The sequence below is a fragment of the Loxodonta africana genome, chromosome 8 (genome assembly GCF_030014295.1).
Source record: "Loxodonta africana isolate mLoxAfr1 chromosome 8, mLoxAfr1.hap2, whole genome shotgun sequence".
Taxonomy (NCBI): Eukaryota; Metazoa; Chordata; class Mammalia; order Proboscidea; family Elephantidae; genus Loxodonta; species Loxodonta africana.
The window spans coordinates 86,966,276-86,979,861 of NC_087349.1; the positions used below are offsets into that span (position 1 = coordinate 86,966,276).

A 13,586-nucleotide genomic window follows, 5' to 3' on the forward strand; every position below is an offset into this window, starting at 1 on the left:
AGAAGTAAAACCTGCCGCTGCACCTTTGATAATGCCCGTGGGTTCTCCCACCATAAAAAATACTGGTAGCCTTCCTCCCTTCGTTTTCCTCTTCAACTCCCTCCCCCCCTGTGCAGGACTGACTCGGCCCCTTCCGGAAACACCCGAAGCGATTTCTAGTCAACAAATTACTGGCCAACGTCCTTGGGGCCGGCCCCTAGAGTTTGGTACTTTTTTTTTTGTTTTTTAGGAAGGTCCTCCGGGAGGTACACTTTTCTTAGCTTCCAATTGTCCTTTCACCCCCAAGTTTTTCTCCACCTCCCTCCAAAAGAGGCAACCACTCCCAGGGGCGAGGAAGTGGGCGGAGTCCGGTTTTGGCGCCAGCCGCCGCCGCTGCGGAGCAGAAAAGCCTCCGCGGAAAAGACTCCGACCACCGTCCCCGCCCCTCCTCCTCCCTCCCCTCTGGGGATCACCAGGCGCCAAGCCGCGAACGGTAGGTGCCGCAGTCACCGCCCCCTTCCCTGCCTCCCTTCCAACCTCCCACGGTCCAGGGCTCCCGACGGGCGCGGCCCCTCCCCGGCAGGGCGCGCGCGCCCTCCCGCCCCGCCCCTCGCCGCCCAGCGTGGGCGGTGCGTTTCTCCCCTCCCCCTCCCCGGCCCAGGCGGAGGCCCAGCGCGCAGCTCCCCAGCCCCCTCCTCTTCGGATGTGGCTTGAGCTGTAGGCGCGCAGGGCCGGAGACGCCGCAGACCCGGGACGTGGAGCAGCTCGGAGGCGGTGAAGTCGGTGTCTTTCTTTCTCTCTAGCTTTCACTGGGTGGTGGTGCTTCAGATGCTACATGCGCCCCAGGGACCCCCCCCTCCCAGTTCCCAGCTCCTGGATCCCGCCCTTCCCCGCCGGACCCAGAGTCGGGATCTGGCGGGAAGGTGTGGAGGGCAGGTGGAGGCCCGAGGCGAGCCGCGCTCAGGGCCGGCGTCTGTAGTTTGCTGAGGGTAGAGAGGTGTGGCGACAGCCGCTTTTTTTCTAGACAAAGCGCCTTTCTTCCCCTCCTCCCTCATCCACGTTCAAGAAGAGGGACCCTCCCCCGCCCGCATCTCCGGCCTGGGCGGCGAGTTGGGCCTCCCGGGAGGGCGGCGCATTTTCCCGCATCCGCGGGGCCTGGCACTGCACGCGGCCCGCTGTCCAGAGACGGCGGCGGACGCTCCGTTACGTGGCCGCCGCCGAGGTGCGGGGCCGGTGGCGCAGTGCCCTTGAACCCCGGCGCCGCGGCCTTTGTTTCTCCCCGCGGATGCGCTGACCACGAGGCCGCGCTCTCGGTGGGGGGCGGGCGCTTAGGCCTTTGCACACCCCAATCCATTTCGGAGGGTCCTGGGGCCAAGGGGAGATCGGGTGAATATGCAAGAGGTGATTTGTTTTTAAAAGTGTCATGAAATGGGAATGAGGCTTCACGGTGTGTTTTCCCTTTAGTTTTTTTTAACGAGTAATTGGGAAGAGGGGTGGTTTCTGAGAAGAAGTCAAGTTAGGGTTGTATAGGAAACTCTTTGGACTGTTAAGAGGTCTAGAGGAAAAATTCAGTATAGCTTACCGGTGTGGTTGGTTGGCTAATTTTCTCTCACTTTGAACAAAAAGGTTTGCCTTTGAATAAAAAAAAAAAAAACAGAGCTAAACATAGAATTTGGTGTAACTGGGATTTAGAGTGGAAAAAATATTTCTCCTGTTTTTTGCACCATGTAAAGCTCAGTCTCAGGTGCAGATGTCCCTCCCTTCCCCCACTTGGATAAAAGTGATATATTACTTTAAGGCATATATCATTAATAATTCACGCAGGAGCTTAAATCCGCTTCTCTATGGATTTCTATCCATGTTTGATATGTGCGCTACCGACGTGGGGGTTGGAATCCAAGCAAAACTTGTGTTTAGCTACCTTTTTTTGTGTCATGCAAACTTCCTTTTAACTGTCATGCATTTTTCTAGTAATAGCTCTTCAAGTCTGCAATAAAAAATGGCCTCCAATAAAACTACATTGGTAAGTTAATGAAAACCTAAATACATAAGGATCTAACTCAAGCTTTTTTCCCAAAAATTATAACTTTGCATCTCTGTGGTTGGAGAAATTTACATTCATATATTCCCCACACACCCCAGGCCCCCAGTATTATTATGGGGAGAATTAGGGGCAGAAAATTACATAGAGATTCTTACTGACTTGCCTTAATACTTCTAATTCAATTAAATAAACCTAATCTCTTGTCTAGTTCTCAAGAGTTTAGAAGGACAGTACAGTATGAATTTTGCCCAGTACTTTTTTCTTGCGATAATAAAATACAGAAAATTATGGAACATGGAAAAATATGTTAAAAGGATAGGCAGTTGAAACAGTAAAGCCACTGTTGATTGGTATAATAAACCACTGTACCTGAATTCTGGAGAAACCAAGTATTTTCAGTAATATTCAGTTTAAAGAACCAGATATCTCGTGCACCTAGTTTGGGGCAAATGTTGTTCAGTTTTTCAGATTACTCTGGTCACTTTGTCATATTTCAATTTTGTTTAAAACGCATGAGGACCTTTACATTATTGCGGCGGTTGTTTTTTAATATACAAAAAGAACCAAATCACTATGTGTGTGAGAGAGAGAATACTAGATCTGCTGGATCTTTTGAGCAGTTAAATTTTTTCTCTCCAGCCACAGCATCTTAAACCCAAAGTTAACGTATTTTAGGTTTGATTAAAAGTTTAACAAATGTGTAAAGGCATGTAGAGTCAGCCATATCAAACTATAAATCAAAAAAAAAACTGGAATGTTCACATAAAAATCACGAAATTCAAAGTTATGGTTCCCACAGTATTTAATTCTAACACATTGCATTAATAGTAATCATAAGCATGTAAAGGTGAGTGTTAACATCTAAGTAAAGGGAAACATTTGGTTTTGATCTGCATTCATTCCTTGGTTTCTACACTAAAAAGGGCAAATTGGTTATTTTGAATTTGTGCCATTGTTAGATTGCACATTTAAGTCAAAATACACTAGGACAGATTGAAATATGAAATATAAGGCCTATCTGGTGAGTCCCTGGCATGAATGATTTCCACATATAGTTCAAAATCATTAGTGGAGAAAGCATCTTCTGTGTCCCCTCAGGATTGGAGCTGGCCTTCAAATTCCATTATCAGTCAACCAAAATGTAGGTACTAGAATTGGGTTACAGTCAACTTTATCCTTCATCAAATAAGTATTGGGTAGGAAAGGAATTAGCTGTCCATGAGGCAGAAAGTTCTGAGGATGAATATACATACAGAAAACACACACTTGCTCCCATTAAAATTAAATTGCTTTTGCACAGTTTGGTAGTCTTGGTGTTTGTAATTTATTTGTGTATAAATATTTTTTTGTAAATGATCACAAATTGAGCAATTGTAATGTGTGTGTGTTTGGTTTTTTTTTTTTTTTTTAATATGTGAGAGATGTGAGCTATTTTTGAAATGGGAAACTGAGTTTTATATAGTAGGAAGTGCATTTTGCCTCCAAAATCCACTTTGTGCTGGAAAAATAAATCTGGCTTAAACCAAATAAATACTTCTATTTTAAAAGAAGGGCATTTGAAACTAGCTTATGTATCCCAAGATAATAAATATAATATAGCCCCCCCCCTTTTTTTTTTAAGTGTGGGTCCTTTTCTTTTTCTGTATTTATTTTGGTCATTCTCTTATTCTGTTAACCTCTAATCTTCATGGATAGTAGCCGTATTTTTCATTTATAGTCAGTGTCTAAAAAGTTTGTGTCTACTCTAATTTCTCCTTGCTCCTCCCACTCCCATTCTTAACTTGTACAATACAAACACAAAGCTGTTTGGGCCCAATACTCAAGTCTCTTGACTAAGGAGAATTTTAAGGCTGGACTTAGAGATAATACCCAACAAAATCAGGTGTTTGCTGTATTTTTAAAAATTCAAGTCGATTTTTATTATATACCTGTGTGTACACCTCATATGTTTGCATACCTGTAAACATTCTTTTGCAATCTTGAAGCTATTACTTTTTTTCTGCGTGCATGCTATATTTGTGGGATGGCCTTAGTGACTGGGCTATTGGTTTGGGGGTTTTTTTAATCGCACCTGTTGCAAGAAGAAATGCTTTTAAAATGAACATAACATGAGGTTTTTTTTTTAATCCACCTTAGTCTCTTCTAATTTAACATTTTACTTGTTTTTTTTTTTTTTTGCCCATTCCCAATTCTCCCATAACAGATATGTTTGAGTTAATGAAAAGAGCTGGTTGAGTTTGTTAAATAGTGTTACACACACACCCCACTCTTTCCTCAGAAAAGGCCTACTTAAAGTGAATTTGCCAGGAAAGAAGAATTTTTCACCTTAGATTAGCTAAAATGATCTGGTCTTTTGATCTCTTGAAGTGACAGCATTAGAGGTTTTTTCCAACTGATCCAGGGGTATTATCTCCAGAGATTATGGGAAAATAACTTTGTCCTTTTTAACCTATTCATGGTTTCATGCTTGACCCTGCAATTCATATCACCAGGATTTTGAAAGGAGTTTTGAAGTATTGAGGCTGTTATGTTTTATTTTATAAAAGTTATTCTTACCATGTTTTCATTCTGCAGTTAAACCTTTTGTCTATATCATTGGGACTTTTAACATTGGTGATTTAATGTAGTTTGAGTTAAGAAAAGGGAGTCTTACTACGGTTGTGGGATATAGTTTCTAACAGGTCTGTGGTTCACTTAAGACATGTGCCACTGTTCCTTACTCTCTTTTTAATACTTTCTAGTTATTTTTTGCTGTGTTGCAGTTAAAATGAGTTGAAAACTCTGATAACTTAGTCTTGTAGACTATATAGAGGTAAGACTGAGAAAAGATAACAGTATTTTCCAGGTAGTGTTTTTGATTGTATCTTTTGGTGAAGGGTGATAGGTTTGGGCCAAACCAATGGAATTAAGCATGCCTTTATCTTGTTATCTGACTTCATCTTTTCAGAAGGTGTCTGCCTTGGAATATAGAAGTAAAAATTTATGTTTTGAATGCAGCAACAATATGAGCAATTTAGCCTTTAAAATGTACTTCAAATTCAGAGAGTATGTTTCTTAAATTTCCCTTCTGTTTTATTTTAGCAAAAAATGGGAAGGAAACAGAATGGAAAGAGTAAAAAAGTGGAAGAGGCAGAACCTGAAGAATTTGTGGTGGAAAAAGTGCTGGACCGACGTGTAGTGAATGGGAAGGTGGAGTATTTTCTGAAGTGGAAGGGATTTACAGAGTAAGAAACTTCAGTGCTTTTGATTACGTGTTTAACCAGATTTTGGTGGCGTTTAAGGAGCCCTGGTGGCACTGTGGTTAAGCACTCAGCCGCTAACTGAAAGGTTTACGGTTCAAACCCACCAGTCACTCTGTGGGAAAAAAAATGCAGCAGTCTGCTCTTGTACATATTACAGCCTTGGAGACCCTGTAGGGTGGTTCTGCTCTGTCCTGTAGAGTCACTAATTTGTTTTACTTGGGATTTTTTATCAGTTTTCCCATAGGTTTTTTTAGAGTGTAAAGACAAGTTTAATTTCAGAATAACTTGTTGTTTATTTAGAAAGAACCAAGTCCTTTTTCTGTGCTTGAAATCAATAAGATTGATACTAGTTTATTGCTCTGGAGAGTCATATTTACAAACTTAAAGTATTCAGTTTTCTATATAAGTTATTTTAAAGTAGTTAGACATTGTATTGATTAAAATACCTCGTATACGTTGTTTTTCTACATAAAAAGGGCGCTGAAAAACATTGAAGCTATGCAGTGTAGACCAGTGGGGTTCTTCAACAGAAGTGCTCGTAGTAATCCAGGCCGTATACTGGGATTTAAAAAAAAGTTACCGTTGAGTCAATTCCAACTGATAGTGACCCTGTAGGGTAGAGTAGAACTGCTCAATAGGGTTTCCAGGGAGCAGCTAGTGGATTTGAAGGGCTCACCTTTTGCTTAACAGCCGTAGCTCTTAAGCACCGTGCAATCAGGGCTCCATACTAGGCACTACATCCTTTTCCCTAAGAAATGGAGCCTGGGCATTTTAACCTTCTGAGTGTCACATTCCTTGTTAAGAATTGCTTTCGTAACCATTCTCTCTAATGTTTGCTGTCTTGTGAATAACTTACGTGTAGAAATTATGTACTCTTATGTGTTACCACGTACAATTGCACTTGGATTCTTTTACCTTACATCGTGAAAAGAGAGACTCCAATCTCAACTCTTTCATCCTCCTCTACCCACTAATTTACCGGTTGCCATCAAGTCACTTCCGAGTTACAGTGACCCCATGAGTGTCAGAGTAGAACTGCCTTACAGGGTTTTCAGTGGCTGGTTTTTCAGATGTAGATTGCCAGGCCTTTCTTCTGAGGCATCTCTGGGTGGACTTGAACATCCAACCTTTTGGTTAGCAGCCAAGTACTTTAACCATTTGCACCACCCAGGGCCTCCATCCACTAATTTAGGTTTACCAGTTTTGGAGTCTTGGGATATCAACAGATACCTGGCTTCCAGACTCAGTTGTAAGTGCTGGGTGATAATATACTTTCATAATCAATTTTTTTCTCCAGCCCTTCTGAAAAACACCTGGAAATGATTGTTTTGTCTTTAGGGGCCAGCAAACATTTTCTAAAGAATCATAACAAATATTTCACATTTTTTGTGGGTCGAAGGTCTCTGTTGCAGCTATTTATCTATGCGGATATAGTGTGAAAGCAACCATGGGTGATACGTTAAATGAGTATGGCTGTGTTCCAGTAAAACTTTGCGGATACTGAAATTTGAATTTCATAAAGTTTTCGGTTTGAATTTTTTTTCTAACCATTCAAAACTGTTAAATAAAATTCTTAGCTCATAGGCTGTACAAAAGGCTGGGTTTGGTTTACAGATCATGATTTTGTCAATTCCTGCTTTGTATCATTTCTCAATTTCAGTACCTAACTGAAATTGAAGACTGAGAACATTGTCTAAAATTTGAGAATGCATCAGAATCATTATGTTTTAAAATACGGTATTGGAGGCCCCCAACCCTAGGCATAATTTGATACAGTAATTTGTGGTAGAAAGTGGAAATCTGCATTTTAACAAGCACTTTAAAGAAACTCCTGGGTGGATTGTCTGCAGAGCTTGGAGAAATATCAGCTCCGTAATCAGCAGATTGCCCACTTAGTAGAAATGAAGCCAGCCGACATTTGGAAAAGAGACATAGATTCTGTTAAGGGTGTAGGGGGATTGGAAGGAATAATTTGCATCTGCAGGACGGAAGACTTTTTTCATATATATAAAGTGGGTTCAGATGAAGGGGATGAGTCCATGTTTAATTGAACTGACTTCTGGTTTGTTTTTTTTTTTTTAACTGAATACAGTGCTGACAATACTTGGGAACCTGAAGAAAATTTAGATTGTCCAGAATTAATTGAAGCTTTTCTTAATTCTCAAAAAGCTGGCAAAGAAAAAGATGGTACAAAAAGAAAATCTTTATCTGACAGCGAGTCTGATGACAGCAAATCTAAGAAGAAGAGAGATGCTGTAAGTATAAAAACATTGCCTACCAAACTGACTTTTTGTAAAAGACTGATGGCTTGATTTTCAAATGTTCTTAAGATACTTTAAAGCTCAAATACATTTAAAATACCATTAAAAAGCCTTTTTTAAATGCTTAGTGTTTAGGACAGAGAGGAGTACACATGGCTTAACCTACACTCTGTATATGTGCTCCTGCTGTTAGGCACCTTAGCAACCCCATGTGCGGAGTAGAACTGCTCCATAGGGCTTTCGAGGCTGTGACCTTTTAGAAGCAGATCAAGCCTGTCTTGTGAGATGCCTCTGGGTCCAGGGTTCGAGCCACTGACCCTTCAGCTAGTTGTCAAGCACTTAACCCTTTGTACCACCCAATAAGTGTTTATTCATGAGTTTGATCCCGATAGACCAGTTTGCTGTGATCTAAGGCTAGCAGTCCTAAATAGAAACAGTAGTAATACTGGATTATTTAAATTTACACTACAGAGAAAACAATCCACATAGCACATCTTGATTGTAGACCATTAGTGGCATCGACTACCAGAAGGTACTTGGCACAATCTTTGTATTGCCAAACAATACTTTGTTTTTAAAGTATATGATCTTCGATAGTACAAATCCTTGAATTGGCATGGATTGAGACACTTGGTTCACTCCGTACATGTGTATTTTGTTCCATTCTTTGCCTCACTAATGTCTCTGGCTTTGGGAAAATCAGGCAACTTTACTTCTATCTCAGCTCTAAAGCAGAGATTATACTTGCCCTTCCTGTTGGCCTAGCATGGTAATTTGGGAGAAGGCCTTGATGGAGAATCAGTTTCTGGGCTTGGCGACTAAACATACTCTATACAGGTATGTTTTATTTGTTTATATGGACTTTGGATGTGAATTCTGGTTTTTTGAACTAGGTGTCAAGTACTTTCTAGTAGTCCATTAAATTCTTATGACAACGCAATTACAGTTTTAGGTAACCCCATTTTACAGATGAGAAAATTCGAGGCCAGCCACAAATTTGATATTGAATGCTTTAGCAGCCAAAACAAGTAGGTAATGTTTAGAATCAGAGTACAAAAGAATGAAAATAAATGTTCAATAGAAGCATGGCTTTAATAAAATACTTCACATGTATTGAGCTTTTATGATGTATCAAAGAGTGTTCTAAATAATTTGCGTCTTACAAGTTTACGAAATAGACAGCAGTAATTATTTCTATTTAACAGATAATGAACCTGAACCACAAAGCAGCTAAGTAACTTGCCCAGAATCACACACCCCTTAAGGGTTAGAGCCATCATTCTAATCTAGACCGCCTAACTCTAGGGCCCGGGGCATTCTTGTAAAATCATGTGGGAAAAACAAAGGATTTGGTGATGTCAGCAGTATAACTCTAGAAAAATTATTGAGGATCTAAAAGAGCTTTTTGTTATATGGTTTATAGCTATCAATATTTACTGTATTGGAAATAAAACACAAGTTTCTAAAATACTTGTGTATGGATTAAAAATAACAAAATCGTTTTACACGTTAAAAATAGCAGTTTTCATGAAAAATGATTTTTCCAGAACCAAAAAAAAAATTTCCTTTTTACCTTTGTTTTCCCCTTCGTTTGTTCTTTTTTTTTTTTATTGTGCTTTAGGTGAAAGTTTACAGCTCAAATTAATTTCTCATTCAAAAATGTATGCACGTATTGTTTTGTGACATTACGTGCAGTCTCCACAATGTAACAGCACACTCCCTCTTTCCATCCCAAGTTCCCTGTGTCCCTTTGAATAGTTCCTGTCTCATCCTGCTTTTTGACAGGAGCTGCCTATTTGGTCTCGTATATCTGATTGAACTAAGAAGCACATTCCTCACATGTATTATTTTTGGTTTTATAGTCCCATCTAACCTTTGTCTGAAGAGTGGGCTTAGGGAATGACTTCAGTTCTGGGTTAACAGTGCATCCAGGGGCCATATTTTTGGGGGTTCCTCCAGTACTGTCAGACCATTAAGTCCGGTTTTTTTAATGTGCGTTTGAGTTCTGTTCAATATATTTCTCCTGCTCTGTCCAGGACTGTTTGTTGTACTCCTTGTCAGGGCAGTTGGTGCTGGTAGCTGGGCACCTGTCTAGTTCTGGTCTCAGGCTGGTAGAATCTCTGGTTCATTTGGGCCTTTAGTCCTTTGGCTACCATTTTTCTTGTGTCTTTGGTGTTCTTCATGCTTCTTTCCTTTGAGTGGTATGGGACCGGTAAATGTATCTTAGATGGCCTCTCGCAAGCCAAAACAGAAATTTTAGTGAGAAGACTAGCATTTAACATTTACATATTAAAAAAATGGCTTAATAGAAGACAGCTCTACTTCTGCATTTGATTTGTTGTGGGTATGTTGTTTTGGTTGAAGTCTGTCTGGGAAGACAATCCAAAGTCATGCAGATACATAGTTAGAAAAAAGGGGACCTTGCAGACCCCTGAAAAGGTCTCAGGTTCTCATACCTTTGAGAGCCACTAGTTTTTACTAAAACTGTATTTCAGGTATATTATAGTACTGATTAGTCTAAAGTTTTTACTGTTTTGCTGTTTGTATGTTATATGTGCTTTTATGATAACATGGGTAATTTAGACTAATTCTTAGAGGTGATTTGAAATTTTAACTGTTACAAGGGTTTATAGTTTTTAATTGACTAGAATTACCAGAAGTGAGTGGATTAGTTTTACTGGAAGCTAATATTCTTAGTTTGTTGTATGGAAAAATACATGGAAGCATTCATGTAAATAATCATTTAACTACTTTTAAACAGGCTGACAAACCAAGAGGCTTTGCCAGAGGTCTTGATCCTGAGCGAATAATTGGTGCCACAGACAGCAGTGGAGAATTAATGTTTCTCATGAAATGGTAAGTGGTTGCTGTTATATTTTAAAGTAAGGATTGTTGTTATTGTTGGTGCCATTGAGTTGATTCCGACTCATAGTGACCCTGTACGACAGAGTAGAACTGCCTTGTACGGTTTCCAAGGAGCAGCTGGTGGATTCAAACTGCTGACATTTTGGTGCGCAGCCAAGCTCTTAACCACTATGCCACCAGGGCTCCAAAGTAAGGGTAGATACATTTTTTTAAATATGTGAAGTCCTGTCTAGGAAAAGTTTAAATACTAATTTCCATCATTAGAGTAATCTGCTAAAAGAATGGTTCTAGGTACTGTTACTAAGGGGTCAGCAAACTGTGGCCTGTCTTTGAAACTATTATTGGGACACTGTCACAACTGCTATATAACCCTCCTGAAGCACTTCAATGGCTTTTTTTTTTTTTTTTTTAACTTAAATACTTTTTATTTGATGCAGTTATTCTTAAATGAACAGTTCTGAGTTGACAGAAACAGTTTAGACTTTAAATTGAATATTCTTTCCTCCCAACAGGAAGGATTCCGATGAGGCAGACTTGGTGCTGGCGAAGGAGGCAAACATGAAGTGCCCTCAGATTGTCATTGCGTTTTATGAAGAGAGACTAACTTGGCATTCTTGTCCAGAAGATGAAGCTCAATAATTGTTTGTGTTGCTTTTTATATATATTTATATATATATAAAATCTGGGTCTTGGTTTTTTGATTTGTTAGTGTGAAGAATAACTACATTCTAATGGAAATCAAGTTTGATAATGTTTGTTTTGAAGTAGTACTGGGAGTTGGAGTTTTTGGGGGTTTTTTTGTTGTTGTTGCATCAATAGCACTGGTTACTTTGAACAAATAAAAGCTTTCTATAGTTGCTTCATTGATCAGAAAAGAACATTTGATACCATGGTATGTTATTTCCTCTGCATTAGAGAATAGCTTTTCTAAATATTGGAAAAATTTACGTAGTCATTACTGAATCAGAACTTGTGTTTAACCCGTAATGTATGCCTAAGGACCATTTTGAGTTTTTTGTTTGTTTTTGTGTGTGTGCATAAATACATATGTAAATTTTATTTTATTTTACATTCATCAAAAACAAAACTCTTCTAAACAAAAATGGTATTTCACAACCATGGGTAAGTCCATGTTGTTTCAGGGATGCTATCCTTATGAGCAACTCAAGAAATAGATCACCTCAAGTTAAAAAGTTTTGAAGCCATAGCTTTCGAATCAAATGATCCTGTAATTAATTGGAAAATTTAAAATATCTATATCAAAATTCATATCTATGTAGTCATATAAGTGAAACCATTTATTTGCAGAATTTCCTAAAAGAAAAATCTTAACCACTACTAAAAAAAAACCCCACCCAGATAAGAAAACTAGACAAATAATGATATATTTTAATAAGCCAAGCAAGGCTTAGTTAAATGGACATTTGTTCCTTCTAGAGAGCCATTCCTTTACAGAAAGTTGAAATCCCTGTGCTATATTGACTGAAAGGCCGTGATTCATGGAGTGTCTAAGACCTTGCTGGTGAAAACCTAAAAAAGATGGTTAGAGATGTTGCAGATTAGGACCTGCTGGCATAAATGGGTGAACAAATTTGTAATCTAAATTATCGACCTGCATGTTTTTCTTTACCCCAACCCATTCTTTACATGTAGGTTCAGCCTCCTCAGTATTTGGGTTACTAGTTCAGTTGAAGCCAGGAAAAACAACTTTGTAGTAATCACAATGTTAATCCAATTGTATATTGTTTACTTTATTGTAAATAATGGTGAACAGTGGTTAATAAATAGTTTTATATTCCTTTATGTGGTTACACTTTTTTTTTCCTTTATCTGATTGTGTTTACACTGGGATTATAAACACCCAGCACACATAGAAACCCATGTTGAATTCACGTTTATAAATCAAATGATAATCACTAAGGCATTAAAGAGCATACCCTAGACCCTTAGGAGTTTTAAACTTGAACATGTTTTTTCTCAGAAAATTTTTTCCGGGGCATAGGTTGTAGGGAAATAATCGGATTCTAGTTTGCTAACCATCCTCTACGGAACGTTGTAGTGTATGTAAGTGTTCTGATAGGACTGATCTGTTGATAGAAACATGTCTGTGATTGCCAAAAGCCACAGTAAGAGGGAGATGGTTACATCTGTGCTAAACTGTTCACGTTACAGACCTAGCACTGTTCTTAATAGCGACTCCACAGGTGGTACAGAGCCTTCTGTTCGTATCAGAAGTTGATGGCCTTACATTAAATTTTAGAAAGGGCATTTCTGGAAAAAGGATATTGTCAGTGTATTTATGATGCCTCAGGTATATTGGTATCGTATTAACTGCCGTAACGACCACAAACTTAATGGCTTAAAACAACTCAAAAATTTAAGGTTCTGACAATACTCAATACACGGAAGGTCAGCTCAACTGGACTGGACCAAAAGCAAAGAAGTTTCTGGGATAAACTGAATGCTTCAAAGATCAGTGGAGCAAGGGTGGGGGTTTGGGGACTATGGCTTAAGGGGACTTCTGAGTCAATTGGCAAAATTATTATGAAAACATTCTGCATCCCACTTTGAAATGTGGCGTGTGGGGTCTTAAATGCTGACAAGCGGCAATCTAAGATGCATCAATTGGTCTCAACCCACCTGGATCAAAGGAGAATGAAGAACACCAAGGTCACACGATAACTATGAGCCCAAGAGACAAAGGGCCACATGAACCAGAGACTTACATCATCCTGAGACCAGAAGAACTAGATGGTGCCAGGCCACAACCAATGACTGCCCTGACAGGGAGCACAACAGAGAAACCCTGAGGGAGCAGGAGATCAGTGGGATGCAGACCCTAAATTCTCATAAAAAGAGCAGACTTAATGGTCTGACTGAGACTAGAGGAATCCCGGCGGTCATGGTCCCCAAACCTTCTGTTGGACCAGGACAGGAACCATTCCTGAAGACAACTCATCAGACATGGAAGGGACTGGACAATGGGTTGGAGAGAGATGCTGAGGAAGAGTGAGCTACTTGGATCAGGTGGACACTTGAGACTGTGTTGGCATCTCCTCTCTGGAGGGGAGATGGGAGGGTAGAGAGGGTGAGGAACTGGCAAAATTGTCACGAAAGGAGAGACTGGAAGGAGGGAGTGGGCTGTCATTAGAGGGAGAGGAAGTGGGAGTATGGAGCAAGGTGTATATAAGCTTA

At 39.8% G+C, this 13,586-nt stretch overlaps 1 protein-coding gene across 2 annotated transcripts; it reads left to right on the top strand.

Annotated features, from left to right (window-relative positions):
- Positions 1-635: 635 nt before the first annotated feature.
- On the top strand, positions 636-12,194 carry CBX3 (chromobox 3). 2 transcript variants are annotated; one of them, XM_003407066.4, is made up of 6 exons: positions 636-758; positions 1,951-2,002; positions 5,105-5,247; positions 7,358-7,520; positions 10,288-10,382; positions 10,904-12,194. In XM_003407066.4, exons 2-6 carry the CDS (start codon positions 1,979-1,981, stop codon positions 11,028-11,030), a joined length of 552 nt encoding a protein of 183 aa, XP_003407114.1. In that variant the 5' UTR covers positions 636-758; positions 1,951-1,978; the 3' UTR covers positions 11,031-12,194. The 2 variants fall into 2 exon arrangements, with proteins under 2 accessions (XP_003407114.1, XP_010585508.1); XM_010587206.3 differs by lacking the exon at positions 1,951-2,002.
- The last annotated feature ends 1,392 nt before the right edge of the window (positions 12,195-13,586 follow it).

Bases quoted from the DNA above. Each gene is read 5' to 3' on its own strand.
- CBX3 (XM_003407066.4), top strand. From the start codon at position 1,979: ATGGCCTCCAATAAAACTACATTG. The intron at 7,521-10,287 runs GTAAGTATAAAA...ACTTTTAAACAG, and splicing joins CTAAGAAGAAGAGAGATGCT to GCTGACAAACCAAGAGGCTT. The intron at 10,383-10,903 runs GTAAGTGGTTGC...TCCTCCCAACAG, and splicing joins TTAATGTTTCTCATGAAATG to GAAGGATTCCGATGAGGCAG.